This window comes from Beauveria bassiana, assembly GCF_000280675.1.
Source record: "Beauveria bassiana ARSEF 2860 unplaced genomic scaffold BBA_S00010, whole genome shotgun sequence".
In the NCBI taxonomy this organism is placed as follows: domain Eukaryota; kingdom Fungi; phylum Ascomycota; class Sordariomycetes; order Hypocreales; family Cordycipitaceae; genus Beauveria; species Beauveria bassiana.
In genome coordinates this window covers 441,890-458,502 of record NW_007930845.1, presented here as the reverse complement: position 1 = coordinate 458,502, position 16,613 = coordinate 441,890, and the positions used below count along the sequence as shown (strand labels likewise).

General features: G+C 52.9%; 7 protein-coding genes across 7 annotated transcripts; 4 read left to right on the top strand and 3 right to left on the bottom strand.

Annotated features, from left to right (window-relative positions):
- Nucleotides 1–1,447: 1,447 nt before the first annotated feature.
- Nucleotides 1,448–3,984, top strand: BBA_04487 (SOM1 protein; the record flags this gene model as incomplete). Its single annotated transcript, XM_008599584.1, has 6 exons — nt 1,448–1,936; nt 2,002–2,129; nt 2,179–2,321; nt 2,375–3,453; nt 3,505–3,768; nt 3,820–3,984. 6 exons carry the CDS (start codon nt 1,448–1,450, stop codon nt 3,982–3,984), a joined length of 2,268 nt encoding a protein of 755 aa, XP_008597806.1.
- Nucleotides 3,985–4,549: 565 nt separating this feature from the next.
- BBA_04486 (meiotic recombination protein DMC1) lies at nt 4,550–5,388 on the bottom strand (the record flags this gene model as incomplete). Its single annotated transcript, XM_008599583.1, has 2 exons — nt 4,550–5,013; nt 5,073–5,388. The coding sequence occupies 2 exons, from the start codon at nt 5,386–5,388 to the stop codon at nt 4,550–4,552; spliced, it is 780 nt and encodes a 259-aa protein (XP_008597805.1).
- Nucleotides 5,389–5,742: 354 nt separating this feature from the next.
- BBA_04485 (TOM core complex subunit Tom6) lies at nt 5,743–6,027 on the top strand (the record flags this gene model as incomplete). Its single annotated transcript, XM_008599582.1, has 2 exons — nt 5,743–5,877; nt 5,974–6,027. 2 exons carry the CDS (start codon nt 5,743–5,745, stop codon nt 6,025–6,027), a joined length of 189 nt encoding a protein of 62 aa, XP_008597804.1.
- Nucleotides 6,028–6,794: 767 nt separating this feature from the next.
- On the top strand, nt 6,795–8,722 carry BBA_04484 (uncharacterized protein; the record flags this gene model as incomplete). Its single annotated transcript, XM_008599581.1, has 3 exons — nt 6,795–7,170; nt 7,230–7,355; nt 7,425–8,722. The coding sequence occupies 3 exons, from the start codon at nt 6,795–6,797 to the stop codon at nt 8,720–8,722; spliced, it is 1,800 nt and encodes a 599-aa protein (XP_008597803.1).
- A 267-nt stretch (nt 8,723–8,989) lies between these two features.
- On the bottom strand, nt 8,990–10,338 carry BBA_04483 (pheromone receptor; the record flags this gene model as incomplete). Its single annotated transcript, XM_008599580.1, has 2 exons — nt 8,990–9,438; nt 9,549–10,338. The coding sequence occupies 2 exons, from the start codon at nt 10,336–10,338 to the stop codon at nt 8,990–8,992; spliced, it is 1,239 nt and encodes a 412-aa protein (XP_008597802.1).
- Nucleotides 10,339–11,794: 1,456 nt separating this feature from the next.
- On the bottom strand, nt 11,795–13,504 carry BBA_04482 (UEV domain-containing protein; the record flags this gene model as incomplete). Its single annotated transcript, XM_008599579.1, has 4 exons — nt 11,795–12,964; nt 13,020–13,258; nt 13,313–13,400; nt 13,454–13,504. The coding sequence occupies 4 exons, from the start codon at nt 13,502–13,504 to the stop codon at nt 11,795–11,797; spliced, it is 1,548 nt and encodes a 515-aa protein (XP_008597801.1).
- A 1,284-nt stretch (nt 13,505–14,788) lies between these two features.
- On the top strand, nt 14,789–16,594 carry BBA_04481 (trophinin; the record flags this gene model as incomplete). The annotated part of the gene is made up of 1 exon (XM_008599578.1): nt 14,789–16,594. One exon carries the CDS (start codon nt 14,789–14,791, stop codon nt 16,592–16,594), a length of 1,806 nt encoding a protein of 601 aa, XP_008597800.1.
- Between the last annotated feature and the right edge of the window lie 19 nt (nt 16,595–16,613).

Below are 16,613 nucleotides of genomic sequence, written 5' to 3'. Positions count from 1 at the left end.
ACGAACGATTTGAAACGTTTCTATACTTTGATGCAAACAAGGAGTATCACTGATTAGCATACTCCTTTGATTTTAATGCTATAGATATAGTACTACGTCTTAACACTAGCTTCCTCTGCCTCTGGCGGCAAGATTTCACCCAGATACAGTCTACCTAGCTTCGCTTGGTACAACACGGTGCGAATTGCCTGCAACCGTGAGCTGCGTACTACTCACAGAGTCACAGAAACAATTACCATTAGGCAGATCAAAAGAACTCGACGAATAACTTTTTTATATAGCGGTTTCTGTGCTTATGATCCCACAAAATGGCGCTAGAGTAGGCAGCTTGTTGGCCACCTACCGGACCCAAGCATTAAAATGCTCCATACCTAACCTGATCCCTGATGGTGATGAGACCTTTCTAGCTGCCTAAGGCAGAGACTAGCGTCAAGCGGCCCAAGAAATACGCCGTTTGTGCTCAGACATACGCGGTGGCCTCCATAAGACCATCACCGCGAACCAATCACGCGCTGCTCGAGGCTAGCACGGCTCACACTGTGCTACACTGTGGCCTCGCGCCAATTTCTTGGGGGAGCTGGAGACGGTCTGTACAGTAGGTAATACCCTCTGTGCAGCCATCCCCCTTCAAAGCCAACGGGAGGAAGAGCGTGCAATACCTTTCCTTCTCCTATTTCCCTGCGAAAAAAAAAACACAGTGCGAATTCGCGTAGCACGACGCACCGCGTCTACCTCCTCTCCACCACCAGAACCAATCTACCTAAGCCCGGCCCATCATTCACGAAGCGACCACCTCAAGTCTCCACGGTCCCAAGCAAGCCTGGGAACCCCATCTCCGCTGCTCGCAGCATAGACAAAGCCACGAGCTTCTACCACCAAGTCGCGTGGAACCGACCGTTGCATCTGATTTTCGAACCTCGCATCTACGATCCGCAGCCGGTATTCGACGTTCTGCTTTGGCTTTCGGGAACTGCGCCCGCCTCCTACTGGCTACGTACCTCTGCGCCGCCAGAAGTCTTCAGGCACACTGTACTGCTGTCACCCAGCCCCCAGCGACCACCTCGACTTTTGCAGCTTCATCGCACTTGTGCCTCGCTGGCGACGACCTTTTCGATCCGCATCGAGCCTTCATCGACAATTTTTCTATTCTCGTTGAAATCGCTTGTCTTTGCTGCTACTTACGATTTTTTTGGCCCGTACTCGCGCTCACCACGCTTCGCGCGTCGCCAAGAATAGCCACTTTTCGTCGCGGTCGGACAGCACACTTCCTCCGCGATTCGGTACATCTCAGCCAACCTTTCGTCGATCCCCGAAAAGCCCACGTTCGGCCAGCCTATTCAGTGCTGTACCGTAGTGGCAAGTCTCGGCGGCCGAGTCGGCTCTTTCCTTTCTCTTGATACCCTCGCCGACGATTTCCATCCTCGTCGACGCTGCTTCTCCTCACATCATGGCCATGAATCCCAACGCGGCCATGGCAAATATGAACCCGATGGGTGGCCCAGTCGGAAGCGCGCCTATGCCTATGATGAATAACGGCGCTCTCAACCCCCAAGCCGCCGCTGCTGCCGCTAGACAGCAGCAGCTTAACGATAACCAGCGTGTTGTCCTAAACACCTACATTTACGAGTATTTCCTACGATATGAGATGTTTGACTGTGCGCGCGCTCTTCTCAGCAGCGACCAGCCTGTCAATGTCAAGGATGGCAAGAATGGTAACTCCATGAACGGTGCCGGTGATGATGCCATGGACGCCGATACCAAGGATGGTATCGAATCCAAGACTCCCGATGACCTGCCCGCCCCCAAATTGCCTATGCCGGCGTCCGATACATCTTTTCTATACGAATGGTTTTGTCTGTTTTGGGATATTTACAATGCGCAGCGTGCCAAGGGTAACAGCAACGGGAACATTAACCAATATGTCATGCACACTCAGGTATGCTATTCATACAGTCCATGTCCACTTGAGCCACACAATTCTTGATGCTGACTATGAGAAAGGAAATGCTTCGAATGCGACCCGATATGCAGCAGGCCTATCAAGCCCAGATGGCTCGCGGCATGCAAGGCGGCATGGCCGGAATGAAGCAGGGCAACCTAGCGCGCACTGCAATGGCTAACAACCAAAAGTAAGTCATCGTGGTCGTAGAAGACAAGAATTCAGCTCATATTCGATAGTCCGCAAATGATGCTTGCCAAGCAGAATCCCATGCAGCGAGACCCGTCTCATATGAACGCAAATCAGGACCGGCCGTCCTCCCCCGCTGCTGGCGGCGAGAACGCCCCTTCACCTTCCGCCAAGCGTCAACGCACCGACGGTGGTAGGTAGCCTAGTACTAAAATGTACAATCACGCCGCTCACAAGTCTTCATAGGCCCAGGAATGAACCCTCAACAGATGATAAATGCGGCAGGAGCTCAATCGATACACCAGATGCTAACGGCCAGCGGCATCAATCCCAATTCTCTTACTCCGCAGCAAATTAGTCAACTCGCCAACACGCCCCCGCACGCTCAACAAAAATCGATTTCGGCCTACATGGCGAACATGCAATCGCATCACGGAAAGCAGCTTGGAACCCAGCCCGGCATGCCTAATGTGCCTAACCCTCAGAACCAAGGCTCCCCTATGATCCAGCATGCCCCAGATGGAACCGCATTGAACAATTTCTACAACGCGCCTGAAATCGGCGGCAGTATGCGTCCAGGCCCACCTGGTGCCACAGCTGCGCAGGGCACTGGCAGCAACCATGCGCTTCAGGACTACCAAATGCAGCTGATGCTTCTAGAACAACAGAACAAGAAGAGGCTCATGATGGCTCGCCAGGAGCAGGATAGCATGGGTGGCACCATGCCACGGGAAGGACCCCCTGGGCCGGGACCCAACGGCCAGTTCCCAGATACCTCACCACAGGCTATGCGAAGTGGCGTCTCACCAAACCCTGGTGACCAGATGAAGCGAGGCACTCCGCAAATGAACAATTCTGGGATACCGTCTCCCGTTCCTGAAGGTGGCCAGTCGAGAGACTCACCTAATCCTATGAACTTCATGAGCAACCAAGTTGACCCCAGCATGGCACCGCACTTTTTCAAGAATATGGACCCCAATATGCCTCAAGCTCAGATAAATGGCATGCGTCCGCCGAGCTCGCACCCCAATCAACCTTTCAATCCGCAGCAGATGATGGCGGCCAGGGCACAACAGGGCCAAGGCAACCCGCAGCAATGGCAGCCTGGTCCTAATGGGCAAATGGTTGGCCAGGGCATGGCCCAGAACCCTCAAGCCCAGGGCACACCTCAACAGCGTGCCATGCCGCCCCCTTCTGCTCCTGCCGGGGCTGGGCCCAACAGAACAACAGCGTCACCGCAGCAGTCGGCAGCGGCGCCGCCGACACCGAACCAAGGCACCAAGAATGCTCCCAAAAAGAAGGAAACGAAGGCTGCCAAGGACAAGGTAAGACTCTCGAGTGAAGTTTCTGACATGAATCGGGCTAACAATCTTTAGCGTGCTGCTGCTCAGAAGAATAAGGCGGCGGCTGCCAGCGCCGCGGGTGCCACCCCTGCGGCAGATGGTACTGGTGATGGCGATTCCGCCGCTCCCGCTACGCCAATGACACCTTCTTTTAACAAGAATGCGGCACCTACACAGGGTAATGCTGTCCCGGTCACTACAGCACCAGCTGCCAGTGCTCCCGCTGTAGCTGCCCCTACACAACCGCAAGGCGATCTCGGGCAAAATGGTCTGGGCGGCGCAGAAAACTATGGCATGGTAAGGACAACTGCAGCGATGAGCGTCGAATCAGCTACTGACAATCCGCAGGTCGACTTTCCTGGCATGGAATTCACTAACCCTCTCAACTCGAGTGATGTCCTTAACGACTTTGACTTTGATTCGTTCTTACATGACAACGACGGCAATGCTGAAGCGTTTGACTTCAACGGCACATTCTCTGGAATGGAAGGTAATGAGATTGGTGCCGAATGATGAGATGAGATAACCCAGACCGAATGTCTACTCACAGACTAGGCCCTCGGTTATCAAATTTCCCCGCATGCTTTCCTCCCCAAAGTCTTCTTTTTGTTTCGCTATTTTTGCCTGTTTCCACTACGTTTGGGTCAGACTTAATAGGGCATCATGTTTTCATAACGGCGTTTCTATGGATCTAAATCATGGTCATGCGGCGATTGGGTCTGGCGGGATTTCCTTGTGCAATTTTCCGCGTAACGAAGACTCAAGCTGGTACAAGAGTTGTTGGTATTTATCTTTGCGGTCTAACCTGTACTTTTCACTTCTGATTATTGTCTCTTTAACATTTCTTCGTCGTTGCAACCTCTGTCATTTCTGTATTGTGTTGGTGTCGTTTTCCAACGGATGATTGATTGATTTTGATGGAGCACGCTCACCTCTTGGTCAACAAGAGGATACTGAGAGATTGCGGGTCGTCATTTTTTCTAGACTATTTGAAATTATCTGAGCCGTTTGCCGTTATCAAAAGTCGTATATAGATAGCTAGCTAGCTAGTTACTCTGGCGTTTCATCTTGTTTGCTTTTATGTAGGGGCCAAACCGCCATCCCCGAGTCTGTTGCCCAGCTGGATAATGGTGTTTTCATAAACGCGAGCGGCCTCGAGACGAACACTAGCAAGCTCGTTGTCGCCGTCGTCTTCCTCATCAATATCAATTTCTTCGTCGTCGTCGTCATCATCATCTTCGCTGTCCTCATCGGACCCCTCGCTGGTTTCATTGCTTATCATTTCTACAATGAGAACCCGCGTCTGCTCGACTAAGCTGCGGCAGCGTACCATGTCTGTGGTAGTCATGCCGCCCCGCAGTCCATTCTCGAAACCCGGAAGAACTTCTTGCGTGGCTATGTCGTGCCCGCATAGCAGACTGGCGAAGCAATGATCTATTTTGCTGAGAAGTTGGAACGTGGCCGTGGGCGCCAGTGGAAATGAGCGCACGTATTGGGTAAAGTCGCCGCTCACTTTGAGCAGAAATGGTATCTGCAAAAATGCTACGGCTGTAAGCTTCCGGCCATGGCCGCTTGCTTTAAGGCAGAGCTGCTTGACTTACGAGTTCCAGTACTCCATAGTGTGTCAACTACGTCCTCGAGATTCTTTGCGATTTCGGTGAAATCCGTGTAGCCGACCACGGTGTTATCGGGGTCCGGGCCGCTGAATTTCTTGACATAGCGGCGCGATATGTTCAAAAGTTCCTCTTCGACGCTGCGCCGCACCTGGTCTCCTTTGCTGCCGCTTGGGTTTAGCGGTTTCTGCCGGGGGTGCGGCAGCGAAACCACGGGTCGCGATGACGCTGTCGAGGGTGTGGGGGTGAGCAGGCCGGTAGGAGGGATGAAGCCCCCGGGTTGGGGCGAAGATTCGCCTTCCATATGCAGAGATTATGAGTGGAAGATTCTGAATATTTTGGGATATTATCAAATTATGCTTGGCGGGAATATATAGCAAGAAGAGACGGATGAATGAGAGATGTACAAGTAGTTAGTGCAGGTACCTACCTAGGTAGATAGTGATGCGGTTCGTGCTGTGAGACCCAGTGGCCGAGCCAGCGGCCGAGCCAGCGCCCCAATCAAGCGCCCCAATTCACCCTTTTGTATGTGGGGCTGGTGACGGCGAAACCTAAGCGCATCAATTTTTGGTTACCTCTACTTTTTCCATCTCCAGCCATCGCCCGCCGCATTCATCACTGCCACTTCCAGTCGCACAATCGCAAACTATCCTTCACAATGGCCCCCAAGAGAGTTCTCGTCGAGAGGCAGGGCCGCCGCGCCGCCGCGCCCAAGGGCTACATTGCCTCTACCTACGACACCCTGACCTCTCCCGAGAACGCCTCCGTCGTCCGCAGCATTGCCGTCTTTGGCGTAAGTCGCTTGTCTGATGATTTCACCTGTGTCTTGATTGGACGCAAACGGAATCTTCGCTTCTAGCAGATGGTGACTTTTACTAACAATGTACAGGCCGCTGTCGCTATCCTTTCAAGCTCCTTTAGCGAATATCTTTTGCCTCCGTAGGGCTACCTCATCGATTTGATTCGTCTGGCTATCACTAACAAAATTTTCTGCTACAGGCAGTAAGCTACATCTTGCAATACTCGCGATTACGGAAGAACAGACGGGGTCAGCAATGGGCCGCGCGAATCTCGAATCGACGAATAAAGCAGCCGTTGCCGTTGTACAATGATCAGCGCATCGCCGCTCGCTTGACGTCAAACGCTGTACGATTAGAAAAGGGAAAAAATTGGATGCTGTATAATATTTGTCGGTTTTGTCAGGAATTTTCGGACGGAGTCGAGGCTGAAGACTGGGTGTTGGCTTCATGAGCATAGCTACTACTGATGTGAATAGACGCACTCTACTTGCACACCCTGAAACAGTTGTAAGATTGGTTCGGCGCTAAATTGTGTGCACCTCAAATCAATGATACGGAGTATCAGTGGCAAGTGGCTACAAGCTACCGGTATCTGATGCAAGGGCAGTTGCAAACCTCATGCGGCTCTTGCCCTCCCTAGCGTCATCTCAAAACAGATCTCGGGACACGGCCTTTGTAGCAACACACCTTACCTACGCTTTATTTTCGTCTGCATTGAATCGCTTCTTTTTACTTGTGCATTTCCCTATTGTTTTCGTCTAACTCAGCAAACCCATGTTACGGTTTTACCAGCATCGTCTAACTATACAACACCAATAAATGCCCGCGTCGAATTATGGCTACCCTTGCAACAAGTGGCAATCCACGACCCCCCGGTGCGCAGATGGCCCATAGCGTCGGCGTCAGCACGATGCCACGGCGCGGTCTGGCGGACCTCGTGTCGAAATTCGAGATGCTTGACAAGGCGAATGATTCTCATCGTAGGAATCCCAGCGTTTCGCGTCAGCCAATAGGCTTGACGGCCAGCAAGACTATGTCATCTCTGGCTGCACTGCAGAATAATCGACGACATCACGAGAACAGTCCCCTGAAAAGAGATGGCAGCTCTGATCTTCCTCTTACGTTGTCATCTGTGGCAGCTGCCCCAAGGCGAACCGACACCCTGCCAATGAAACCAGTTGCCACTCTGTCCAACGAAACAACTCATAAAGGTCGCCTTTCAGCAACTATAGCAGAAAAGAGAAGGCTTTTCGAGGCTGAGGTACCGTTTTTGAAGGAGCTTTCAGGTGCGCATGTCATTTAAAGGTTATGTGCTCTGTGCTAGCTAATCCCTGCCGAATTCAAGGTTCACGAATGCCAAACACAAAATCACCTAAGACGGCAACTGCGATGTTCCTGCAAGAGGAAAATTCAGACAAGAAGCTTTCTTCGTCACACTCTTGTACAACTATGTACACAGTCCCGAAGACAGGTATGTGATCAGTCACGGCAAAGGGACAGAGCTGACAGATGGACGATGAAGCTCCGAATAGTCCTACAGAACCGAATTTTGGTGTTTGCTCATTGCAGCACTCTCACTCGCAGCGTCATGACAAGACACAAAACCCTTCTATTTATTCTGTCCCGGCCTCGAGCTTCGTGTTGAGGGTTCATCGCGAGGCCGATGCGCACAACTCCATGCGGGACAAGGAATCACGACGGTTCCCCAGAGTTGATGTGTCTCGGCAATCACCTTTGCGAGCATCCCAGGTTTCTTCAACCGGGTCACCAATGAAATCACCTTGCAAGCCGGAAATGAAGACCGTCGGCACAGGGTCTAGAGACACGTCTCCTTTTTCTTCCCCCAGAAAGTCAATGGCCCGTCCCCCTTCATCGGGTCCGCCACTTGCCTCACCTGTGGAGATGAAGAGGCATTCAGCAAGCAGCATCACACCAAATGCCTCGGTAGAATCTGTCAACTCCATAATCATTGCGAAGAGGGGTCGGTCCGTCCCGCAACTCGCAAAGAACTGGTCGCCACAGCGCATTGTCACGCCACAGAAACCGACAATGCCACAAAATGCATCCCCGGTAGAGCAGGCCGAGGGTCATGGTACATTTGTGAAGCCTAAGAAATCTAACATTTTTCGAGACGCACTCGGATTCTTTGAGTCCATGAGCCACAAACGTCCTTCGCACCCAGTCGCTGCCCGCGAGGCAATCAAAGGGTCATCAGACGAGATTCGCTCAATCACAAAGCCGCACAGCAAAAGAGAAAAAGTCAAAGGATCTTTGCGTCAACTTTCATCGTCTTGGAGATTCAAGCGGGCATCGGCCGTAGGAGAGCAGGAGGCACTTCTAGAATATCCAGCCATGTGGAAACTTGGCTCCATCGAGGCTGCACCACGCAAAAGACTGCACGCAGAATGGTGTGATGTCTCGGCAGATCACAGACGGCCATTAGGGACCTTCAAGGCTGGCGAAATCAGCTTGCTTGACCCTTATCTATCTAGCCACGCAAAATCACGCCGCGGTGAGGAGGATTCGCATCATCACATTGACATTCTTCTGCAGCAATCATCTTTGCATGGTAACTTCTGCGGCACTACGGAATCAGACTACAGTGAGATTAATGGAGAGCCAGACTGCTCACCGTCACCTGTGCAGGAGTCTCCAGAACCATCGAAGCCGCGGAGTCGCTCATCCCGACGTTGGTTTTCGCGCAGCTCGGGGGCCTTGGTATCGCAAGCGCACTGTCGACTGGAGCAGCCTAGGCCAGTACATGGCATGGAAATGAAGAGACTAATGAGTCTGTGCAAAATCCAGGGAACCGTCAAAAGGCGCGGGCATAGCGAGTAACGGTTTACTGCAGGTCGTTAGGTGCAGCCTGGTATGGTGAGCCAAAGATTCAGTATCATTTGGGCAAAGAAGAGGAATTGGGAATCATGAGCTTTGGCATTGCTTTCCTGTAGAAATCCCGGCAACGAAATACAACTGAACCTTTGTTTCATTGGCCATGCGACTATGGTACGCAGAACATGCTCCCCTGGTGCGGCTTTAACTGCACTATCCATTGTGATCCAAAGCAAAATATATTAAGCAGTGTAGGTAAGCAAGGAAAAGCAACTATGCAAAGTTGTCTCTTTGCATTCTCTTTGGCCGAGCTGTCGATGGCGAAAAGTCCGAGGACCCACGAAAGGCATCGATTCTACCAAGCTCGAGGTCGATGGGGTCCAGACGCTCAGACCGATCCACGAGGGGCAGCTCCGGCCGAGAGCCAGCCGAGATTTGCGGCGTGATGGGCGTGCCGCTGGTGGAAAGGGTAATACTGGAGGGGACTTTGTTGGTCGGGTGGCTCTGCTGAGAGGCGCTGCCAAAGGCGCCGCTGCGTGTGCGAGCCTGCTGCTGCTGCTGCTCGTGGAAGAGGTGGCCGGCCTGGTAGCCCTGAGAGCCCTGGCCGGAGATGCGCTGGGCAGCGAGAGTGCCGAGGGGTAGGATGATGATTACAGAGGTGAGAGTGAGGGAGCCGGATTCAAAGTTTGTGAACTTGGCCCACTCAAGCCCAGCAAAGATGGCTAGTATGGTGTGTTAGTGACGTTGCTTCGCCCGAGTTGGATGCGCACGAGTATGTGTATGTATCGTTTCTCTTATTATTCGAAGGTTCAGAGTGCTCAGGCTCACTTACATGGTATGATCATCAGGGTGCCGTTTGTCATGACGAGGACTTCCATGGGGTTGACGACGCTGATGGACGGGAGAATGCCACGATTGGCGACGAGGTGACAGACGAGCTTGACGTTGAAGACGGCGCAGAACCAAAAGATGGAGACGGCGCCCATGACGGCAGACCACTGAATGGCCCAGAGGAAGTGCTCCGGGGGCACGGCAGTAACGATGGCGTGGTTCTGGACAATGGTGTAGGCGAGGCGAGTGCCAATAGTCAGGAGGACAATGACGGCGGAGCAGGCGCAAGCGGCGGCCTTTGCGGCGCGGGGCCAAAAGGCGACCATGGTCCAGGCCTGGTTGATGAGGGCGGCCTCGACGACGACGACGAGGGGGAAAGCGAGGGTGTTTGCGGCGAGGCTCGCGTCCCAGTAGCGGCGGGAGACGGCGGAGAAGTCGCCGGCCCAGACCTGGTAGAAGTGGCTGATGGGGGAGACAAAGTAGGCAAAGAGGAGGCCGGAGCGGACGGCGCAGAGGAGCAGGCCGACGAGGTGCAAGGCCGAGGCCGGGCGGCGGGCGAGCTTGGCGGCCGGGGTGAGGGCGACGACGACGACGAGCATGACGAGGCAGGCGCCTAGCTGGGCGCCGTAGTTCATGGTGGTGCAGAGGGACTCGTCGTAGTAGGCGTTGAGGACGGGCATGGGCACCGAGGTGGTGGTGATGTGGTCGGCGAGGAAGAAGGTGACGTTGCCGGCGAACCGGTCAAAGGTCGGGTCGGGGGTGGGCGATGAGGGAGCGGAAGAGCCGTCCATGGTTGACGGAGAGTGATCTTTCTCGCCTTTTTGTTATTCTTTCGTGGAGACTGATCACGACGGACGTTGGTGAAGGATGTCCTGATGTGAAGCTATTCACAGCAGCGCGATAGGATGAAGCAGACCAGCCGCAGAGAACGAGTTTGCGTGTAAGTCGGGAGCAAAAGTGTTGATGATGAGGTTGAGCAGATGTAAGAAGAGCAGGAAAACTCGAGCATATCCGAGATGGAAGTTGGAGCAGTGGTCATCTTCTTCAACACAAAGAGGGTCGGTCGTCTATTTCGCTATATACCTCCCCCCCCCCGTGATAAGCGAGACGGAGTGCCGAGACATGGGCGTTGATCCCTCCCTCTTTAAAAAAAAGAACAATGCGTAAAGAAGAGGTCAAGGGATAAAGTTTGCATTGAATGCTCTCTGATTGGAAAGGGGAGAGTGAGAGTGAGAGTGAGAAGGAGCGGCGACGAGGTCAAACGGGAATCACTGCGGCTGGTGCCAATGATGCCGTTTCCGGTACTCCGTCGATCCCAAAATTGCCAAGATGAGCTAAATCGACCGGCATTAAACCTGTCATCTTGTGTGTGTGTGTGTGTGTGTGGAGAGAGAGAAAGAGAGAAAGAGAGAAAGAGGATGTATGTAGTTGATGGGGCGGGTGAGACTTGACTCCAGAAGTTCCCGTCCCCCCCCGGAGGGCTCTTGGTATTGTTCCTGTGGGGCCCCGGACGCCGGCCTTAGTATTGTTCTTTTGGGGGGGGCCATCTGAAATCAAACATCGTCAGCTAATGTTCCGGCCCGGAGGACCCGCGCTGCAAATTCACGATCCTATTGCAAGGAATTGAAGGGGAGACAAAAAAGCCATGGCTTCACTTTTCTTTTTTAGCCATTCCAGGTTGTAAAGATTATACATGGCTTGTGGTGGGACGTTGGGGGCTAGGTTCGGAGCTCAGATCGTGGCGACGGGCCGTGCCGTCTCGGCACTGCGACTTTTTCTTTTTTAGCACACAATATTGCCAGTCTATTTTCAAATATTCTCAATTGAGAGTCCTGTATTCTTTGAGCTCGTGTTCCGAGGTTGTGTCATGGACAGAGTCCGGACAAGGCCGTTGATGCTGCAGGGTCTAGCTTGACTCGCATACTCACTCGACTCGCATATTCAACCATGTTTTTGAGGAGCTTGTAGGCTGCATGACATTATCAGACATTGGCTCAGCCTTCTTCGTCTTATCGCGTACTCCCGTTTCCCAATGCCTCGTGGTCGTAGACCATGGAGGCGCTTTTCTGGTGGGGTTTCTTCACGGCAACGCTCCGTTTGACCCCGTCACTTGCCATTCTATCCAACCTCTCATGTGTGTGATTTCATGGTTATGTATTCCTCACTACATGACATGATGATATCTCGTCATCTCAGCTCTCCACAGCACCCTGCCTCCTCCATGGGTGCTCTGCAGGGCTTCTAGTATTATCCTCCAGGACCCAGGCCCATGCCCATGCCCTGCGCAATCTTGCGGGCCAGAGCCTTCTTAAGGTACCACTCGCGCGCCAGCGATCGCGTCGTCTTGGCAAACACGGCCGGCGGGATCTTGCCCCGTTCCACGGCCCTGCCCAGCATGAAGATGGCGTCGCCCAGCGCGCGCTCCTCGGCCACCAGGCTGTACAGCTGGTTCGCCACCACCGTCGGCGCCACCAGCAGCTCGTCAATGTCGGGCTTGGCGTGGTTGGCCGAGCCCTCAATCACGCCGTCAGCCTTGCGCAGCGCCTCGTGCAGGATGTTGGTGTTGGACGAGATGACGCTCGACAGCTGCGTGAGCTGGCCCAGCTCCGACTGGAGGCCGTTCATGGCCTGCACCATGGCCGCGCGCTGGGCTTGTAGACCAGCCATGGAGGATTCGTTTTGCTGACGGCTCTGCTGTCGCATGTATGCTAGCGTTTGCGCCAGTTGCCTCAGCAGCTGGTCCTTTTCCGGGTTGGGGGGGATAGGTGGCGCCTTGACCGTAGAGGGCGGAGGGATGTCGAGCGTCAGTGGGTCGTCTAGGAGCAGATCCTGCGGTGGTGGCTGTGCCTGCGCTCGAGTTTGTTCAGAGGGTATAGAGTGTGTTTGAGTGTGATGAGTTTGGCCCCACGATCCTGGCGGCGGTGGTTGTTGCTGCCAATTGCCTTGACTATATGTTGGCAACGCTGAGCTAGCATTAGGATGATGTACTTGTCGCGGGGTAGCATGGGGTGCAGGATGCACTGAAGAGCCTACAACATGTGCCCCGTAACTCCCGATTCCTTGAGCATTTCTCAGCTCGGTCTGATGTGCTTGAGGCGGCAACGGCGGCGCCGAGTCATATCGCGAGGGCTGTCGCTGCGACGCCGGAGGAGATGTTGGAGGCAGTGGCGGGAGCGGGGGACCCGAGGACGATCTGGAGTCTTGTGAAGGTTTTGGCGGAAGAGGCGGGCGTGTCTGCTCGGATGCTGTCGGTTGTACAGGTCTCGCTGCCATCTCGACAGGCAATGGAGGGACTGGCGGCGGAGTCTCGTGGTGCCGTTGCGGCTGCGCTGCTGGCCGCTGCTGTCGCGCAACAACGGGGGGTTCTTTGGCGAATACATCGGCAAGTATCGCGAGAAAGTCTTGTAGAGTCGATTTCTGATCCAAAATTAGCCGTCGTCCTTTCATTCGCGCGACACTGCACAGCACATACATCCCAAAACTGCTGCCACCCAACAAGGTACGGGTGGTAGACTTGGCCTTGCTGATCGACGTGTTGGCCAGGCCGTATCACCATTGACTCGGTCGGCGTGACATATATTATCGGCGGTTCTCGTGGGTATTTGTGTGGTATCCATATCGATAGCGGGAATCGGTACGTGTTGCCTCGAAAGTTGACGGGCAGCGTGCCAGAGAGGTGCACCAGCAGCGCGCTGGTGCCATCAGGGAAAGCTGCGCTGTTAGACTGAAATCCTCGTCCGTCGTCTGTCAGGAACAGATACGTACTATATACATCGGTACGTGGCGAGAGGGTCGGGTAGCGGCTGAGCACGCGAGCGATGCCGTCGTAACAGCGATTGACGTCTTGGTATTCCTGTGTACGTTAGCGGCTGCGCAGAGCAAATGGCAGAGAGTATAGAAACTTACGCTTGTCAGAACGCTGTAGAGCCAGTTGAGAATATGCTGTTGGACCGTCATTCTGGCCGTTTAGGGTTGTTGACCCGAGGCCATGTGCATGCGCGCCGTGTTGCGTAAGTTGGGAGGGGCAGCTTCAAGTCGAGACAAGAAGACTGAGCTCCACCCCCAGATCAAGCTTGGCATCATGACGCTGGCGCGCCACAAGGGCCAGTTGCCTCAAATGCGGTGGGAACTAATCATGAAATAATAAATTATAATGTTTTTATTTTTGATCAAATTGACATGTCGGACAAGATTTTGCCTTTTCACGTGGGTGTTAAATGCGGCGGGTATTGGAGACTTATTGATGGGTTATCTCTAGGGTGGTGATGAAAGTCCTCTTCCTAGAAGAGTTGATGCGTGAGGCCCCAGGTCAAACAAAATCAGGTCAATCCGGCAGCCATATTCGCAAACTTGTAGTTTCTCCACGGCGACTTTTGATCCCTAGTTTAGTGCGCTATCTGAGAAATTGCTGCTCTAAACCAGTCAATCAGCCAGCCATAGGGTACGTGAGATGTGACGGGTACTCTGGTATATACTTCAACATAGACTGTTGAAAAACACATGTGCTAAACATATAATGAGGGCACTACATATAGGCAGTAGTCTGATTCTAGAGATCTTGAAATGTAAGGGGGGTTGATACCGGGATGAATAACCCTTTGCTACCCGTACCAGCTATTGAGGAGTATCGAAGTTGTCTCCCGGGCCAATAAAGGAACACTAAACGCTTAAAATATGAGTCAGGATTTATCATAAACCGGGCGCATCATCTAAGTTGTTATTCTAAGGTGACTTACGAAACATCCGAAATAATTGCAGCTGGCAGCAAACGCCCGACACATGCTAGAGTGCCAACATTTTGTGTTGCAAACAAAAGCTCGCGTATTACAGAGAATGCTGTTAATAGATAGATAAGGTAGTAACTCACTTCACGGTGCATTAGCTCGGTTCTCATATATTCCAGTAAGCAGAAACGCAGGCCAGTTCATTTCCTAACCCTTCCATCCTCGCACAGTTCTCGTTTCTCATACCTTGGCTTTCCATGAGAGAAGCTTGAGTTCCTTTCTTCCCTCATCTCTCTCAACACCAGTGAGTTGCAAACCTTTTCGCTTCTACTCTCTAGTAAGACAAAGGTCGAAATTGCATTCCTTCCAGTCTGTCTCCGAATTCTGTTCTCTTGCCTTGGTCCTCGGCCGGCACTACTGAAAACCCTCTCCTGTTGTACTACTTCTAACAACAATTCTACTTCTAACAAGAATTCTACTTCTAACAAAGATCACGCTGCAACACATCATCCTCACAATGTCGAATGAGATCCACAACCCGCCAGTTGATTACACGGATCTTAGCCTGCGCGTCCAAGAACAGATTCGGCGCAAATTTCTTCCACTGTGCACCGAGGATGAGAAGCAGCAAGTTCAAACAACCTTGATACCAATGGTCCAATTCGCACCATCTACAGTGTCAAGCCCGAGCCGGCACGTCCTGGTCACCGCAAAAATACCGGACCAGTGTCAGCTGCTTCGCTGGGCCGTGGCATGCTTTATATACGGCATGGATAAGATTGAAGCCGCAAAGAAGAATGGCGAGTATGTAAAAGCAAATCGAGAGCAGCTCGCAAGGTTCCAGCTTGGCAAAGGTCCCTGCATTCCGCTACCGAAGCCGCCGCTGCGTTCAAGCACGACGGGCCAGAAACGCAGAGCGTCTCAAACCCAATCCGGAGATGCCGATGATGACGATGAGGATGACGATGACGGCCAACGGCGCGTCAAGTCCAAGACTTCCCTATCGCAGTCCGACATGCTCGATAGCGAGATCAAGAGGAAAGTGCGCGAAGCCGCCAACGAAAGTAGGCGGATGGAGCTCAGGAACGCCAATGGCAACCGCGAGGAGGATTTGATTAATCGAGAGGCCGCTCTGATACAACGCGAAGCTGACCTTGAAAAAAAAGAGATTGAGCTGACCTATCTCGAAAGCGACGTCCAAAGCCGTGAGGTTGCCTTGGATATTCGCGAGGCCAGTGTGGTACAACGCGAAGCCGATCTTGAACGGACACTCAGTACTAGCCAGACTCCCAGCGACAGCCGCTCTGTCGATTTGGGGCACAGCGAGTCCGCAATGAATCATCGTTTAGAGGCACTCAAGACCAAAGAGACCGAGCTAAACAATCGTGTTGTTTTTCTGGACATGCGAAAGACCGAGCTAGATAATCTCGAAGCCACCATGGATACTAGAGCCACTAAGTTGAACAACCGTGAGGCTGTCTTGAAGACAAGAAGCACCGAGCTAAATGATCTCGAAGCCGCCATGAATACCAGAGCCACTGATATGAACAACCGTGAGGCTGTCTTGAAGACAAGAAGCACCGAGCTAAATGATCATGAAGCCGCCATGAATACCAGAGTCACTGATATGAACAACCGTGAGGCTGTCTTGAAGACAAGAAACACAGAGCTAAACAAACTTGAAGCCGCCATGAAAACCAGAAACATCGAACTAGATAATCTTGAAGCAGCCATTGACACCAGAAACACCGAGCTGAACAATCGTGAGGCGGCTATAGACATCAGGGATGTCAAACTTAAGAACCGTGACACTGTTCTTGGTAGCTACAAAATCGACCTAGGCCACTGCGAAGTTGTCACTAACAGCCTCCCGGCCGACTTGGCCAGTTGTGAGACCGCCCTGGACAGCTACCAGACCGGTGAGGATGATGGCGAAGCCAGACTCAGAAATCGGGAGACGGATCTCGACAATCTCGAAGCCGATCTAGATAGTAAAGAGGCTCACCCAACTAAGCAAGAGAGCGATGCCGATGATTGCATGCCTACATCGGGTATCAGAGCGTCGCAGCCTGATAGCGCCACACCTCCGGCTCAGACCGCCCCTCGCTTCGACGACAAGTACATTGAGGAATACCGAAAGTGCTACAACCGAGCGATCCTGGACATTATGTACCTCCGCAGCCTGGGTGACACGGAAAGGAGAATGGTTCAGGATGAACAGTTTCGCGATGCACTGATGGAGGAAGTCAAGAAGACGACGGGAAGTCTCACCGATGCTACCGATAGTGCGTGGAAGATTTTTGAATACTTGGCTCGGAGTTAAGATACAAGCGCTCGTTTAC